The 18,085-nt window shown below is 39.1% G+C and overlaps 1 protein-coding gene across 5 annotated transcripts in view; it reads left to right on the plus strand.

Annotated features, from left to right (window-relative positions):
* Positions 1 to 18,085, plus strand: part of EPHA6 (EPH receptor A6) — a 418,698-nt gene that overhangs the window by 355,073 nt on the left and 45,540 nt on the right. For all 5 annotated transcript variants that reach the window (XM_026038558.1, XM_026038559.1, XM_026038560.1 and 2 more), the window contains one exon: positions 7,661 to 7,870. In XM_026038558.1, the coding sequence (XP_025894343.1) occupies positions 7,661 to 7,870 (210 nt within the window). The remainder of the gene's footprint in view (positions 1 to 7,660; positions 7,871 to 18,085) is intronic.

An 18,085-nucleotide genomic window follows, 5' to 3' on the forward strand; every position in this document is an offset into this window, starting at 1 on the left:
CAATAGAATATATAGGCAAATAAAAATACCAGAATTCATCACAAATTTTAATACCTTAAGGCATGTCTAGCAGAGGCTAAGATAAGTCTAAAAATAAGTGAAAAATGTGTTACTAGAAGGACAAAATATTATGGTGTGCTGCTCTTTGATGGAGTAATGGTTATGAATTTATTCTCACAGCAGCTTTGCCATCAGGCTCACCCTTCTTACAAGCAAGAGGTTAGATGCTGCAGTAGACACATCCAGCAAGGTTGGGGGACAGGGAGAAAAGAGAAAAATGAAGATATGTAAAAAGTGAAATATGTGCTGTAAATCTACTGGGGCCTCACTAGTCACAGTCAGCTTTGGGGAAAGAAAGGATAGATGACCTTTGCTAAATTTAGTGGTTCCTGTTATTATTTATTTGCACCCAGAGAGGAAACAACATTAAAGCTCATAGCTAATGCTCCTTCTTTTGTTTTCACATGCAGCATCCATGTGCACTTTTATTTATCAGAGGCATGTTACTTTCCTGGAAGGATAAAGGCAGCATTTTAGTACACCTTGCAGCAAAAACATGCCTTAAAATATGACTCATTAAAAAGAAGACCCGTACTGGAGAATGCTGATACTTTTTTTAATTTATTTTTTTTCAGAACCAGAAACCACTCCCAAAACTGAACAGTTAGAAACAGAGTTTAAATTACTTTTCTAGTGAAATGACCAGCAGTCTGTATTCACGTGAGTCAAGGTTAGACTGGAAAGCTAGTATGATTGATGACACGGAGCAAACATTTGTTCAAAAGAACTTTTCAGCCTGTTAAGAGAGGGTAGAAGACAATGTTTTTAATAGTGCTATGAGGTCATTTACAAATGCTTATTTTATTTTAATTGTTGTAGATAACCTTCCTACTCTGCAACAAGAAAGGCATCACAAACAAGACAAAAGTCTTGTACTTGAAGCCAAGAAGAGCTCCATAGTCAATTTTAAAAATGTTAAAAATAAAATAAAATAAATTAATTAAAAATTTAAGAAGTTAATTTTAAAAATGTCTAGTGTTTCAGTGTGCCCTCAGTCTCTGGGGTTTTGTGGATAATAYATAAGAACCAGGAGATTAGAACAGGGCCAGCGTAGCCTTGTCTTTAAAAAGAAGGGAAAGGAGAACCCAGGAAATTACAGGCCAGTCAGCTTAGTGTCAACTGCTGTAACATTTCTGGATCAAATCATCAAAAAAAAAAAAAAAAAGATACCAGTGTGATAAGTATGAGCCAACATGGATTTGTCGAGAACAAATTATGTCCAACAGCCTGGTTTCCCTTTGTAACAGGGTTGCAGGCTTTGTGGATACAGGAGAAGCAGCTGATACCATAAATCTTGATACCGTAAAGCCTTTGGTAAGGCTTTAAAACCGTGTCACATGAGCCTTGTGAACAGCTAGATAAATGTGGTCTTGATGAAACTTCTGTATGGGCATGMACTAAAGGCTGCATATTGTATGGAGAGAGTGGACTTTGGATAGAAAGGTACATGGAGGAGTTGTTTTGCAGCACATGTTTCCCCATACTTCTGGATCCTTAGGAGGAGACTAAAAAAAAATTCAGGCAATGCAGGCAAATGGGAAGTAGGAACTAGAATTTAAAATTACCATAGCAAATTTAAGAAATAAATTGGATACAAATGATTTTTAGAAAGTACTTAGAAACAAGTAAGGACAAGGGAAAGATTCCCCTGAGCCTGGAACTCACAGCTGTGAAGTAGATGACAGAGAATGAATGGTCAGGAAGAAGTTAATTGGAAGAAATGAATCTAGAGACTATGGTAGGCTAGCGACATGACAGTGCTGTGAAAATGTCAGATACCAGCCTGGAGCCTCGAAACAGGAATGTCCTCTAAAAAGTACTTGACGGGACCCTCTGTCTACGGATCACATTGGCATGGCCTGAGCGCTGTGTCTAACGTGGGCCATAACACGTCAAGAGACATGTGAAATAGCTGGGCGGAGTCCAGAAGAGAATTAAGGAGGAAGAGGAGTCAAAAATAGGTGTCAGGAAAAAAAAAATGTTGGGAATGACATTTTCCTCCCTGTGTGGGACAAGGAGATGATCTAGATGCTTCTTCTTGCTCTGCAGCTCTTTGGTAGATTTGCTCTAGTGATGTGTACCAAAGCAGGCAGGGAGATGTGGTAGTGCCAGGCCAGGCCTTTGTTTTTGCTGTAGGAACAGAAAACTGYCACAGATTGCAAGGCTGTTGCTGCCATGCTGTCTGGGTTTGAGTATTGCTATTGCACCATAAGGGCACCACTACGGTCTTGAAAAGATGAAGTGTTTACTTGATGGAGCCAGGGAAGAGCTCCATCTGGCAGCATTTTTGTTGATAGATGATGCAAGATGTACCTCTTGGTCCATTCTGACGATAGTATAATAACCCAYATTTTCGATGCTTGAAGAGACACTTAGATTCTTGTCCTATGGGATCACTCAGTAGTATTTAAAAGGAACTAAAGTAATTTCAGTTTTATGTTTTATCAACTTGCTTGTTATTAATTGCATGAAAACGAGCTGATTAAAGAAAGAAATTGCTAGTTGGCATAAATTAGTAGCGGTAATAAAAATCTGAGTGCCCTGCACATGATAATATAAAGCATGAGTTATATTTCTAGGTAATACCGAATTGCAACCTGAGCCTTGAAAGACTTATCCCAATACAGTTCTAGCATTAGTTGCATGATAGAACAGTAATAATAAATACATAGCAAAAACTAGATTATAAAGCAACTAAAGAAACCAACATCAGTGAATATACTCTTGAGTTGTTTATCTAAAATAAGATCTAAATCACCTGCACTAAATTATTTACACCTGTGCCTCTCAGAATACAAGACATTAAAACTGCTAAAATTTTACTTTGCCCTATAGGGTAAATAAAGAGATGAGGTCTAGAATAAATGAAAGCCAAGAAACAATACAGGGAACTTTACCCACTACACTTCCAGACAGAAAAGTGAAAAAAAAACCCTCTTCTGAAGAACAGAATTCCATAAGCATCTAGAAAAGCATGGATCTGTTATATAGGCTGCAGCTGAAAAGCAGAGGGTAAAAAGCAATGAGAGAAAGTTAAAGGAGGACTTATTTCTTCTTCCTCTGAAGTAACTAATGTTCTTCATTGACCTATTAGGCATCCCTGCTACTGAAAGATCTGCAACAGGGTTAGGATATTTCATGCATGCAAGTTTTCCAAGACAAACAGAAGCTGCATGGAAAACTATTTTCCAGGGCATTAGAAGAGCTGCATAAATGCAATGCAAACCAGAMAGACATTGCATCTGTACTCAACTGATGAAAAAAAGTTATTTAGCAGAGCCATTAAAGCATGATTATGATTTGATGGGATAATATGATAAATGTGGTAGGTCCACTGTGACCTGCATGCTGCCAGTATCGATTAACACCCTTCGCAGCCCAGTRGGAATCCTAGATAGGATGCATTTCACATATAAGGCATGGGAATCAGAATAAATCCTGGATAACAACTGCCATATCATTCAGATGAGTATCTTATGCCCCTATAGGACAAAGTAAGTGAAACAAGAAATAAAGGAAAGTTGCCAAAGGATTCGTTTGACTYCTCGATGTATGTGGGGATTTACAAGTGCTGAAGATAGAAGGCCAGATTCATACCTCGTATAATTTTACCGACTTAGCTGAATTTCCCAAGGGTTAAATTTGGCCAGCAGTATCTGACTGGTCAGCTTAAATCAGACARGTATTTTGATACATGGGAAAATAATCATTTATATATTGCAAGGGAATACAGCTGGCAGAGACACCACAGCAAAGAAAGTAATTACAGAGAGAGTTGAGGTAGAGAAGATTGTTTTGCTGACAGGAAGAATCAAGCTGTTCCAGCTATGAGGAAATGATATAAAACCAAGCATGGGAAGGGGTAGGGAAGCAGCTGCAGAACAGGATTTAGAGAAGCATATGGAGGAAGAAGGAGAACAGAATAAATTTGTAACTAACTGGTTTGTTAGCAAGCGTRTCCCTTTTGTAAAGGTGAGGGAAAGCTTGGGCTTTTTGTGTCGAGGCAGAAGCTCAAAGAAGTTTGACACAAGGAGAGAGAGAATGGCAAAAGTGYGAGCCTGCTTTTAACCCAAACATTTCTGCTGGACTAGGATGGCAAATGGTGAGATTTGGAAGGAGGAGAAGGGACTGTGTTTTATGCAGTCAGTCACGCATTTGAAGAAGCATGAAATAAAAAGAAMGAACAAACATTTGGGATTTGAAGGGACAAAAGGTTAAGTGTTGCRGATGAATCTGAGGGTTTGATTTGAAGTAAAATCCAGAGGTTTGGGAAACATTTTTTTTTTCCCAAAAGTAAATCTTAGGTTCTTTGTTCCAAATTCATAACTCAATATTCATTTGAAAAAAAAAAAGTATAAAAGTACCCATGAAGCATTGTGAAAACTACAAACAGCACACAGCTCATTAAGGTTTGTGTAAATTGAGAAGATAGAATTATTAAGTAAAAAGAAAAATATCCAGTGTGGTTTCAATAGATGAAATATTGGACTGAACTCATCTCCTTCTTTTAYTGGAAAAAAAATAAGAATATTCTTATACGTCTCTGCTTAATTGCTTGCTAGTTTTTTTTTAAATTACTATTTTTATTTAAAAGATCTATTGCTGGCATGTTTTGGACTCTCAAAGATTCCCCCTTCTTTTGGAAAAGGTCTGCAATAGGGAATTTCTATTTATTTACCACCCTGGAATCGTACTGTGGCCTTTACTTGAACGCTGTCTGCAGAGCTAAGTGCTTGTGGGTGGCTTTGATGGAGAGGGCAAAGCAGGAAGGGCTTTCAGGTGTGACAAGTCAGAGATGGGAAGGCTGCAAAGCACTAAAAGAGAGGCATGATGAGGACCTTCAAGGGAAAAAGGTTATTCTGAGTCTGTTGTGAATAAGTGATGTTAAAGATGTGTTAGTAAGTGTGCTTTGTTTGGAGAAATCGGTGGGATAGGTCTGTTGTGTGGCTCCATAAATATGACTGTTTGTAGCCATATGAGACCACAGGATGTTTTAATGGATTAGGTTTGCTAGTTTCCTTTCTTTTGCTTGGTGATATGTTGGCTTAGGATAGAGCTTCAAAATCTAATTGCATATCTACCATGTGTATCTTTTATTCCCCCCCTCCTTTTTTTTTTCCCTTTTTCTTTTTGTTTTTGTTTTATTTTAATCTGGCATAATAATATTAACCAGTGGAAATTAGGCTTTTCTGCTGACTGGTTGAATAAGGGAATTGAAAGTGTTTCAAGATACTGYGCCAGCTCTAAGGAACACAGAATCTGCATCAGCTCTGCCTTTGCTGCTTGTTAAGTTTGTTTCCTCCTATTTGTGTCCAGCAGTTTAATCAAACAATAGTGATATTATWTTTTTTCCTCTGTTTCCTATATAGGAAAATGACTTTTTCAAATTAGCAGCCTGTCATGCGCATGAATTAATTAAGTGCAAAGCACCTCTTAATTGTCACTTTAAAATGTCTATACTCCTGATTCAAGTACAGATGCAATATSTTTGAAAGACATACTCGTACTGTTTCATCCCAGAAGATAGATTAATAACATGAGGAGTGATCAACACCAAACCTTTCYCTGTTAGGGTCATCTTTTTTACATTAATTACAACTGAGAGCTCTGGAAYGGGTTACCTTGATGAAATAGTTTTCTTTTCTTTGAGGATTTATTTCTTTATTGGTAAGGTTTAGATTTAGACTTGAGAGATTTTCATCTGAGATGCAGCAGAGAATTTAATACAAAAAAAGGGAAAGCAGTTTTGCTCCTGTGCTTCAATAGGTTCATTTGTTTAATACCTCTGTGCAAAATTTCTCTCTCGGAGGTCTATTTTAAGGTGCTTAAGCACTGACTGTGAGTGCCTTGACTCTCAGTATCTGATCGCTGTGATAATGCCTTTCATCAGCCAACAGCAGAAAGGAAGCTTAGTCCGACTCTTCCTGGAGGAAGATGCATTAGTCTTAGCAGAAGCTGCTGTGGGTCCCGCTCCTTGGTTATTTGGAGCTGCAAATTCACACCRTAGTGGTTGTCTCGAGGAGCTAAGTGTCTGCTGTGCACAAGATGTCCCCACAGACAAAGGTGCACAGGCTATAATGAAGTTTTAGAGGGACCTGGCAGAAGTTTTCGTTCACTGCTGACATGTCCTTTATATCCACTCTATGTGGCCTGTTCTTTAATGGTTATTTAACGCAGCAGATGCAGCTCCCACCAATGCAGACYATCTTAGGTGAATAAGGCACTGCTAACAACTGATGAGGACATATATTTCTTGTTATTTCTTTAAGTACTTGTCTTGGTTAGCATATCTATAAGCCCCAGTCAGTGAATCCTGGTGGATACTCAGAAATACTCTCTTAATCAGAGTTTAATATTTGTATATTTCAGTTTTATTGCTTTGCTAATTTTATTAAATTTATTGAACTTAAGAATAAGTTCTCCCCTGCAAAATCCATACAACTTACACAAGTGAACTAAGACCCCCAAAATGTCCTTATGGCTGGCCAGGATGTTGCTACTTCTAGGTAGCCCAGTGCTGAAGATGATCAAGGAAGAAGGTGGAGAGTTAACTTGCTTGCAAGAGAGAGTTGTTTCTGTTTGGCTGCTCCTGCTAACGTAAAAGCCWGGCTTGCTGAATAATACATGAGAAGCCAAAATATCTGCCAGCAGAGGTTACAAAATACTGCTGCAAGCAGCTTGCTGTAAAGGGTAGATAGAGCAGGCATAAAGCAGGCCAAGAGCCCTAATCAGAGTGCTGAACGGGTTCTCATTTGGTTGCTACTGCCACAAAATCCAGGCACCTTCTGATCCTTCTATTAACTATTTGCAACATACAGAAGTGTTGATTTTCTTTTACACATGGTGAACTGAGGCCTACTAAGAGTAACCTCCTAGGCAAGTGTTGCTCACAACGTAGTTCTTATTGAAATCTACTAGAATTAAACATCTAAATAGGAGCCAAGCAGCTTAATGCTTCTTGGAGTCTGGGTTCAAATGTCTTATTCCATCACCCAGGAAGACTGTGGAATGGGCACTCGCATTGCATGAATCTTAGTCCAAGTTTTCTGCTTTTCAGTCTGATATCTGGACATGATGTGGTGTTAGGTGCAGGACAGCCATGAGGAACAGCAGTCACTGCCACAAACTTATTCCAGTTTACAGAGGAGGGGGAGTATGGGGAAGAAGGAAAGAAAGAAAATAATAAGAAAGCAGCAGTATCTCATTCAGAAAACCAAGAGTGTAGCAATTAAAGGAGCGCTTCTTATTTCCTGAGGGAATGGAGTACAAGATGATGAGGATTTTTTTGTTGTTTTTTTGTCGCTCTTAGGTTACAAAAATGAGTTTGGGAAAAGTGTTTTTAGTAATAAACTAAAGGATAAACGTCATTAAAAGCTGTCAGTGGAAAGAATATGGAGAGTGTGGAATTGCTGAAGAAAGGGGGGATGAGCCGTGCAATGAGAGATGGGAAAGTTAGTGCTGCTGAACAAGTTACCTAAGTCATCAGTGAGTTAGTTGGGTTATAAATGCAATTTAAATGCAAAATGKAGTTAATAGCAGTGGTAGGGGATTCATGGGGACTAGCTGTGTTCCTTGAACGTGCACTTTCCCTTACTTGCAGAAGCACGACGGGCACTTCACAGTGATCCAGCTGGTTGGCATGCTGCGTGGGATTGCGTCTGGCATGAAGTACCTCTCCGACATGGGCTACGTGCACCGGGATCTGGCAGCCCGGAATATTTTGGTCAACAGTAACCTCATGTGCAAGGTCTCTGATTTTGGTTTGTCACGGGTGTTGGAGGACGACCCTGAAGCCGCTTACACAACAAGCGTAAGTTTCTCTCATCTGATTTGAGCAGCACATTGCCCTGTGCCGGCTGTTTTCCTCTTATTGCAGTTTCAGACTTATCTCTGTTGTAGGTGTAGTAGTTTGAATTGGCTGGTTTTGTTCCACTATCAGTGCATGTGACGTGGTAGCACTGTCAGTTTTTTAAGGGAAGTTCCTCTGATTTTGTTTGTGTGAGTGGTTTATAAGAGTGTTTGGTGAAAACTTCTAAGTGAATTGGAGAGAGGAGAGGGGAGGCAGGGAAAAAGGCAATGTTTAAAGCAGATACAAGTGTGAGTCTTTTCCGTGCTTGAATGTCCATATCATTTCTGTTTTTTCTTTCCTTTGTTTCATTTCCAAAGATATCATTTTAAAGGAGTGGGAGAAAATCTCAGTGATTCCATTGTGGAAGACTTTTTTTTTTTTTTTTTTTTCCCCCTTCCCCCCCTTCTTTTTTTCTTCCTTTCCTCTGAGAACAGTGTATATGTTGGGGGTGGGGGGGCAGGGGATGTTTGTTTGTTTTTCCCTAGCTGGATATTATAACCTTTGTTTCAAGACTTAAGTCTCATTCCATTAGTTCTTAAAATTCACTATGCTCTGCAAGTAGACCCTTGTTTTAAGGGAGAATAAGGGAGGTTTCCCCCTCCCACCCCCAAAGTGAAAAATTCTTTAACATGGAGGAGCTTGTTCAAATCTGACTTAGAAGAACCAAATAAACCGCACCTGAAGCATGATGGAAAATAGGAAACTGAATGTGTTGGTGTGAAGAGAGGAGAAAGAAAAAAAAAAATCCGAATATGATATTTCTTCATTAGAGCAAAATGTTCAATTACTTTTTCTTTTCAATTACTTCTTTATTACGGTAATGCTAAGAATCATAGCTAAATATAATCTGATTTCAAGTAATGTTAATCTGTATCACTAATAGAAACTAAAATGACTTCAGAGCCGGGGCATGTGCTCATTAATATTCTCCCAAAATGCATGGGATTTGTATGCTCCCGTGAGAGGGACCAGTTCAGAATGCTAATAGAGATAATAAATTAGCATTAAATAATTTATTTCAGCCTACTTCACCAAAAATACTTTCTCTTTAAAAGGTAATTTATGGGCAAAATGGGGAACTCATCTAATTTAACTGCATTGTAATAAGTACTTGGCTTGTTCTGTTGAATTCAGTAACTACTGAAATTGGATTACTCTTCTGTTTTGTTTAAACATAAAATAGGTATTTTCAGAGAAGTGCACCGTAAATTTCAACCACTTTTTAGAACAAGGTCTATGTAGAAATCAAGTCAACTGAGACAGGGAAAGTCATATTACAAGGTTTTCTTGCTGTTTTAATGTTCAGACCCCCCCCACACACACACATCCCAAGAAAGAAACTTAATAATTTCTTCATCTATAGAGGATACTTCTGTCGTTTARTTCTCAAAACCTCTTTTGTCTCGCACATCAGTGTAAGGATTGGAGGAAGAATAAACATTACAGTAGCTTAGAAGCTTGTTGCGTGTTGGCTAAGCCTTGCTAATGGTCCATGTGAGCTTGTTTAACTGGCAGCAAATGCCCACAACAAAATGCAAARTAAATTACATTACTCAGCATTCATTGTGCAATGCTCAGCTGGTGGAAAGCACTGGAAATTGCAAAACAATTTTGCCCAATTAGGTTGGGGAAAAACACCAAATGCTATTTTGAGGTTCTCGGTAATTATTTATCCTGTAAGTTTTTACTGGATACTGAACCATTTGGTTTCTGCCAGTAGCTAGCGCCTCCCTTTTTGTCGTAGCTAGCCGCTTTTCACAGGGAAATTCTACTTTGTTAAGGCAGAAACATTCCATGGAGTTGTACCTGTGTTAATAGGGCAGGGTTTTGATGAAGTGCTCGCTGTTTTTGTATCCGTTCACCTGGCTGGTTAATGCAAGGGCCTGCAAGCCAAGGCAGCTGTTGTAGGTAGGTCACCTCGGAGCCAATGCCCGGCACTGTCCAAACCTGCAAGCACAGGCTGAAGCAGAAAATCACATCGTGCTGCTGAGCAGGGAAACTGCAAGGCAGGAGGGGACATTACAGAGTCTTCTAGCYGGTGGCAGGGAGTGAGTTAACTAGAGCTTTAAGGTGATTCCACATTGGCCTTGAACTTCACGGAGTTGACCACAAACCTTTGAAGCTTGGGAAAGGAAATGCTATGTTTTGTTGTAATGTCAACTAGAAACTTTTCTTAAATAGGGAAAATTCAAAGCAACCATGTCAAGCTAAATTAAAATGTTTTTGATTTCTAACAACTCATTCCTCTAATCCCAGCCCCCTCTGTCCTTCTAGGGATGTCTTTGCATGCAGTCTCTGTTTCAAATAATGCAGCTCATGCTGCAGCTTTTTGAGTCTAACAAATTCTGCTTTGTCTCCTCTGGTCCTTGGGGAATTTCTTTCTCTAATCCCCGAGTGCTCCAGTCCCTGTTGTGCATGGTACTCACTCTGTATGATCTGGCAAACACAAGTTTTCCCTTAGATGGCTCCTCCTTTCCATATCCTCTACCTTGTGAGTCTTGCTGCTTAGGTGCAAGCTAAATATGTTTCTCTTTAGGGAGCTGATTATCCCAATCCCATTTAAAAAGGGGGTGCAGTACAGAGGTGAGCAAAAAGGACAAAGGGAGTAAATGTCTATGAGGGTGGCTGTGGAGAACTCTGAAGGAGCTCACTCTTTAAGCAGGCTTTCGCAATAATGGGAAAGAATAAAAGCCCACATGAGAAAGGGGACGTGCCATCCCATTCCAGYTTTCACTGTCCGTAACGCCACAGGCACTTCTTCCAGTTGTTCTTTCTTTCTGTGATACGTAAAAAGATCAAAGAAGTCGCTGTTCAGTAAGGTGCTGAATCTACTCAGATGTCATGAGGAAAAYAATCTCTCCCTAACATACAGGAATTTGTTGGTTGGAATTTGATGCCTGCAAAACTTGACAAACCTGAACTCTAGCTGTGTGGTTCTTGAAGAGAATTATATGCTCATTGTTTTGCCCATTACAAATCATAAATATTCTTCTGAAGGCAGGAAACTGTTCACTAGCAGAACCTGCTGGTACTTTCATGTAATTCATGACGTTCACAGAAAGGAAGTACTCCGGGATTTCTTCTTGGGAGACATGCAGCATACAGGGGGACAGGTTTATTAGTWAAACTCAGAATACTGCATGAATACTACATTGCCTCATATTCTGGGAGAACTTGTGAACCTTGTACAGCATCAGGCCACACGTTGTTACTAGAACTTAATGTGCTGTTATTAGAGCTTTTATGCATATGCAGTTTAATTTCTTACTGTGTTTTTGTCACATGAAGTGTAAATCCTCAATGTCTTTACCAAAAGGCTGTGCTCTTAGAATTCGAGTTTACCCCTGCAGAGATTTTCTTGGTAACTACTAAGTTACCTCAGGCTACAAGAAATCCTTGTATTTGATCAGCATATTGCACAGTATCTTCTTAGGATTATGTTTCCTTAATCTATCCTTAATCTATCTTCTCCCAAAACACTACTCTCTGTCAGTGTTCAGAGGAAACCCTGACTTTTTTTCTTTTTTGAGTATTTTTAATCAAAGAAAATATCCAACAATGATGAAACACTTGAATGCCCATCACTTAAAGTCAGTATGTTTCCCAAGAACTTTGGGCCGTGGCATTACTGGTCAAAGTAATCATAATTTCAGAGTAGGTGAGGGAATTAAGACCTAACAACTGCAAACTTCTAATCTTTGTGTTTCAGATGGATCAGGAAGGAGGAGGCAACTTCTGAGATACCTGACTAGTGTGTTTCTTTCCATGGAGACAAAATTTTCATTTTTGCTAGTGGTTTCCAAGGTAACTGTAGCTCATAAAAAGGCATTTCAAGTATATAAACAACCATTCCAGTCAGTACAGAGAACATCCAGGCTCCTGTATCCCTGGTTTTGGATAGACTGTGTTACTGTGCTATATGACGTGGATTCATTTTCTTTAAAATACAGTCAGGCTTCATCTATATTTAGAACAGAACTACAAGCTTCCAGGAAAACCTTCTATGTGTAGCAAAATGTGTTCAGACATGTAAATTGAACAGGGTATGTGGTGTTACCGCAAAAAGGACTGAACTGGTATTTCTGTTAAAGGTGACACCTTAATATACTGCTTTAAAACTTATTTAGTGAGGTAAAAAGCTGCCGCAAACTCAAATATGTGCTACATAAAGAAATATATTCCACTTTGTTCTCTCTTATGAGCTTTATTTCTGAATTCAACCTGAATATATTTTAGTCTTTTTCCACAATACTACTTAAAGAATTGCGTTATTGCCTTGACTTCACTGAATCACCCGATGCACTTCCTAGATCTTATCCTGCTCAGAACATGTTGCTAGTTTTAAAACTTTTATATGTCAGGAGTGTTTTCTTCTATTAGCACATGATTTCTGGGGGTGGGAGGAAAGCTTAATTTGCTGAAAAGTGAAATAAGGCACAAATGCTTTCTCTAGTTGTTTTGGATTCTCGAGTTGTAGTTTCTGGAGTCTTTGAGTGCTAGGCATTTTCTTTAAGAATTAGCTTAATCGGAGACAATGGAGTAAATTGATTATTGGCAGGTGTTTAGAAAAACAATAAAAAAGAAGCTGTGTCCTGGAAATGGTCTGAATTAACCCAGTTTCTTGAACACTAATTGTCGCCATAAGATTGAGCACAACTATTGCCAACTAGTTAATTCCGTATACACCCTAGAAGTAATGCATTTTTCATGGCCAAAGTGGGAGAAATGCAGAGATAGCAGGGTGCACATTATCTGTGTTCAGTTCTTGGGCTCTGCAAAAAGGCAAGGGCTGTGAACTCCCGCCAAGCACTTCTCTGGATAGTTTCTTGAAATTCACTTCACTGGTGATGGCTGAAAAAAACAGGTGGGGTAAAATGTTGGTTTTGTTTTGTTTTTTGGGTCCTTAGAAAAAATAATGATTTGCCTCCCCCCAGTCCTCCCATTCTCGAGCTTTGCGGCTCTATGTACGTAGGCTGGAGCTGCCTATGGTTACCCTCCCCTCCGCCCCATCCCAATTACTCTTTTTGCTCCTAAAATAAAAGCCTAATGAAACCCCAGGACTGTTTGTGAAACCTGCCTTTCTCCATCTTTACAAAGCAGCCTTGCTCCCCTCATCCTGTTTATCCTCATTAGCATCTAAAGGGAGGTGGTCCATGTTCCCTTTACTGACAGCTGATAGTCCAAGTCATCCCTGCAGCTTGTGCTGTGGTTCTGTGCTCTGGCATCTCCAAACAGAAGGCCTTCAAACCCTAAGGTGAAGAATAAAATGGACCCCTTCTCTCTACAGTAACTGCTTCAGAACATCCCCATTCAGCCTGAAAATCTCTGTCGCTTCCATCTTGTTGGCTCCATAGCCAAGCATCGGTTGCAGGATATATGCTGAGTACAGCAGGTCAGTATTGTATAAGGTGACAGATTAGTGGTATGTGAGTGGAAAGAAAAAAGAAGGGCAACTTTTCCATTACAGTGTACCACTTACATGTCCATTAAGAGGTAAATACTTAGTGTTTTTTGGTCATAGAAAAAATATATGGGAGTTGCAACCCAGCTTTCATTAATGGGGCATATGCTGAAGCTTTTAGAAACCATTAAAGTAGAAGTTACACTTTTTCAGGGATGCAGTGATCAATTATAATATTGTGCCCCAGACTGGAGATACAGAACTCAGTGGGAACCTGAGGGGCTTGCCTTTTAGAGACAAACTGATATCATCACCTTATCAGACTACTGTGGAAGGTCACAGCTCCCGCGCAGTTCTGGGATCCGGCAGCCACATCTCTGCACACACGACGTGTCCCCTCCTGCAGCGGAGTGTCGGCCTGCTGAGTCCTGTGGGTTGGTTTTAACAACAGTAAAACACAAGGAGTGACCCCCCCGTGTGAYTCTGGGGCTAATGCCTAAGGCTAATGCAGTATTTTCTGGGAGCTCGTTTCCCAGAGCATGTGTGAGAGCTCCCAGGAGCGTGTTGTGAAGAGCTCTGCTAATGTGCTCGGTCGGCACTGGGATATGAGAGATGTAGAAACTAGTTTTAAAATGTGTGATGGAATATGGGGGTCAAGTGGGGGGGAGATGAATCGCATTCCCATGAGTTGCCCGCTTGGATCAGTGCAGAGGATCCACTCTCTGCTCTGGTGGGGAGCATGGGGACCAAGGCACAACCTTCCCGAGATTCTGTCCTCCCGGTGTTGGCCTGGACAGCAATAAAACGTGCTCTCCTTATGCTCAAGAATAAATGTCTAAGGAGCAGAGCAATAGCCTGTGGGGTCAGGGTCTCGCGGAAAAGACTTCCTGCCTTTTGGGCTCTAAAGGGAGTTGTGACTTCTAATAGAAATTAGTAGGATTTCTGTCTACTAGGAAACGCCCCTAGATGTTTTCTAGTAGACAGAAACTAGAATATTCATCCAGAGGTGTGAGGTTAGCCCCTTTTTGACTTACTCTTGTTTTCAGGGATGAGTAAATATGCCTTTTTTGACAAGAGAGAAATGTTAAATATTTTCATCTATCCTTTTAAAATTCGTGGTTCAAATTTCATCTATCTGTCCTCCCAAGTTTAAATGATTTTCTGATTTGTTTGCTCCTCCTCAAATAAAAATGGCTATAAAATATAACTCGGACTAGAACAAAATCAGATCCATTAGAGGAAGATCCAAGGATAAGAGACTAAGCCATGAATATAAAACTCCATTCCCTTTCCACGCGTTTTGTCTGATTTTTTTTTTTCCTTCTGAGTATTCTCTTCACTGTAACAGTTGTCATTTAAGTTCTGAGAATGTAGGGAGAAAAAAAAAACACATTAAAATTTGCATTTAAACGTGCAGAGAATCAGAAGGAGCTTATTTCAGAGAGATTTCTAGATACAATGATTGAATTTAATTGAAAAACTTATTATATTAACTCTCACATCCCTGTTCCTTCTTTCCTTGTGCTACATAGGGACTCTAATATATTTTTGGCAGGGGAACATAGCTGGAAATTTCGTATTTCACTCATATTCATGCTCAAAATCACTGTGTTCATAACCTCCACACAGGAATGTCCTAACATCTTGGCAGTAAAAAGAGGTTTTTTGCATTTTATTCTCAATGTGAATTTCAAAGCATTATCCTATCTCTTGTCGTAATCTAAGTTAATTTCCAGTAAAAAGAAGAAAATGTATTAGAGGTGGCTGCTTCTTGGAGCTTTGCAAGCTCTACCTTTTCATTAGTTTGGATTTCARCTTCTTGATGCCTCCTTGTATTTGCATTAGCAAATTGGAGAATAAAATTCTTCAAGTAGACACCTTTTTCAGTTTTGGTTTTCTAATCATCTGTTAGTATGTTTGCGAAAACAGAACTGTGCATTTCCAGATGAACACAAGCGAGATGGAAGCGTGCATTTGTAGAAGGATTGAAAATGATCCACGTAAAGTCCTAAAGAGCCAGTGCTCTTAAGGCATAGTGACATATAGAAGACAAATGATGAATCTGCCTGTGCTGATAGTGATTGCCTTTTTTTTTTCTTCTTGGTGCAATATTATTTGTGACTAGTAGAGCATATTTTCTTGCAATGATTTTCCATCTTCCCCAATGCATAGATTGCTGAAATTTATGTAGCGGAGATGCAAACTTGGTGAGAAATTATCTATTTGTGGCTTTTCTATATAGTGCATTGGACTTTGTCTTTCACAGATTCCGTCACAGTATTCGCCAGATTTAGAGGGCTGTGTACCACAGACTGAAAAACACCATTGCTCAAGTTGAATTAAAGTTGAGGGGTTTTTGTTTCCTCCTGTGCAGTCCCTGYATGCATTTTTTTTTTCTAATTGAAATTTTCAATTCAATTTTAARTTGAATTCAAATCATGGTAACTCTTTTGGCTAGAAAAGGCATAGGGGTTAGGGTTGCAAAAGGTATTCCAATAATCAGGAAAGATCTGCATAGCTGTGACTGTGAATCCCATTTAAAGCAGTCAAGTAGTCTCTGATCCGGGGGTTACGTGAACCATGTACCTGCTGACTGGGTTTTCAAGAGCTACTTGGCGAATACACGTCCATGAGCCTTATGTCTAGCCTAACAATTTGACTGACACAATCACAGGAAACACGTGTGGAATCATGAATGGTGCAGATCTAGAATGTACACATGCCATGTTGTCTAAAGTAGAAAAATCAAGAAGGGTGCATTCAATTAAGCTGAATSATGGGGAATTCAAAACTCTCTTAAGGATGGGAAATAGTTTGATCATACCCTGTGTAATTAAACCATGGAGCTSAATGCCACTGAGTGCTTGGCACGTTTACACCCCGATTTAAACAAGACTTAAATGGGATTGAATCTTCATAAGAAGAAAGAATATCCAGTTACRACAGCTAATAATGATTTTCAAGAGATACGGAACCTCGTATTTCAGGCCAAGACTATTAGAGAGAACAGGAAGAAAACAAATACAAAAGGAGGAAGTAACAGAGTGCAGGTTATTTTCACGTATCACATCTGATATGTGAAACATATCCCATAAAACATCTGATACTGTCCACTGTCACTGGCTTCTGGATTAGATCACCTCGGGCCTGACTCACTGTGGTAATTTCTGTACTCAAACAGCAAGTGTAATTAACCAGTGGAACAAGCTCTCTGTGGATGTGCAGAAATCTTTGTCTTTAAAAGTCCTTGAATCAGGACAGTGTGTCTTGTAAAAGATAAGTCATAACTCTTGCAGAAGGGACTGTGTAGGATTTGCACGGTAAAACTCTGTGCTATATAGAAGCAAAATAAATCCTTTCGACCTGAAGATTTTTCATTTACGTTTAGATTTAAGGCAACAACTTTAATTTAAAGTTTAATTTTGCCAAGAGCATTCGTTGATGAAAGTGATAACAAAATGTAGCTGTGGGAATTGCAATCCAAATGGAAATATGGTTGTATGATGAGGTACAGTCCAACAGAAAGTCTCTAGGAACAGTTTGAAGATATGGATGTAGAGCGATTAAAAACAGCAGAACAGGATAAGCATATACATCTGTGGAATTTACCAGCATTTTAGGTGGTGCTTTGGTGCTAATGAGGTTTAATACAGAGTGTTGGACAAAATAAACAAATATTAGCCAAGCTAACTGTGCTAGGGGAAATGGCTGGGGCAAAAATACAATTTGCTAATACAAATTAAGAAGAAAGACACTGAGTGGATCTTCACGATCTCCTTCAACCACAACCAGTGCACTGGGAGATCATGAAATGGCACTGAGGACACAACCAAACTGCCCAACACTCATGGGAGTTTTCACATAGTTTGGCTATAAACAAAAGCAAGCAATAATAAAAGCAAATGAAAAGCTTCATACCAAGAGCTTTTCTAAGCCAACACAGAATAGTGTAAARAATAAATCAGATGGATGCTTCAACTGTATTTTAAATATTAGGATTTAAATGTTATTTTAAATGTAATTTAATGTTAGGATGCTGATTTTGAAATGGAATTTAACTTTTACAGTGTAGTGATATGATTAATCCTTGAAGAGAAAAAAAAARRAAAAAAATGGTCTCTACTTCATCCTCAAAGGCATTTTTTTTTTGCCACTAGTATTTTTCTGCAGTGCTCAGTTTTTGATTTTGCTTTGTACATGTCATGCCMTGTTAGAGGACTAATAAATGGCTTTATTTTTTAATTCCAATATAGAGTAGCACTAAATAAAATTTGTGTCATCAAAAGCGAGTTTAGGTTTCATACAATGCACTGTATTTATTTCATTTTTTGGTGTTAGGTTCAAGATGAATTTGTAGAAAATAATTTATATGCTTTGCTATGGGCCCTATGGGTTTCTGTGTTTAAAAATAGACCCTCTGGGTTGCAGTTTAATCACCTAAGTTCCATTTGCAAGAGGTACTGATATGTTTAATGGATTTGAAACCTGACAGTTTCTCAGAGAGTGTGTGACTAGCTGGGTCCATGAAGCCCCTACATGATATGCTCCGTGTGCAAATGAAGAGTTTTTAACAGACCTGTTGTGGTGTTAACCCTCCTTCTGCAGAGCTGATTCTGTGCACAGCTTAGCTGGTTCTGGTAGGGAACACAAGAAGTAAGAATGTAAAGAGAGATTGAGCTTTAGGAAGAAAACAAGGAGACTGTAGTGAGTTGTGAAGTTGCAAGACTGTTAACTTGTTGTTCACGAATATATAGTTGTCTTCAGGTTATTTAATA

Source organism: Nothoprocta perdicaria, unplaced genomic scaffold (genome assembly GCF_003342845.1).
Source record: "Nothoprocta perdicaria isolate Ctin4 unplaced genomic scaffold, notPer1 scaffold_212, whole genome shotgun sequence".
Taxonomy (NCBI): domain Eukaryota; kingdom Metazoa; phylum Chordata; class Aves; order Tinamiformes; family Tinamidae; genus Nothoprocta; species Nothoprocta perdicaria.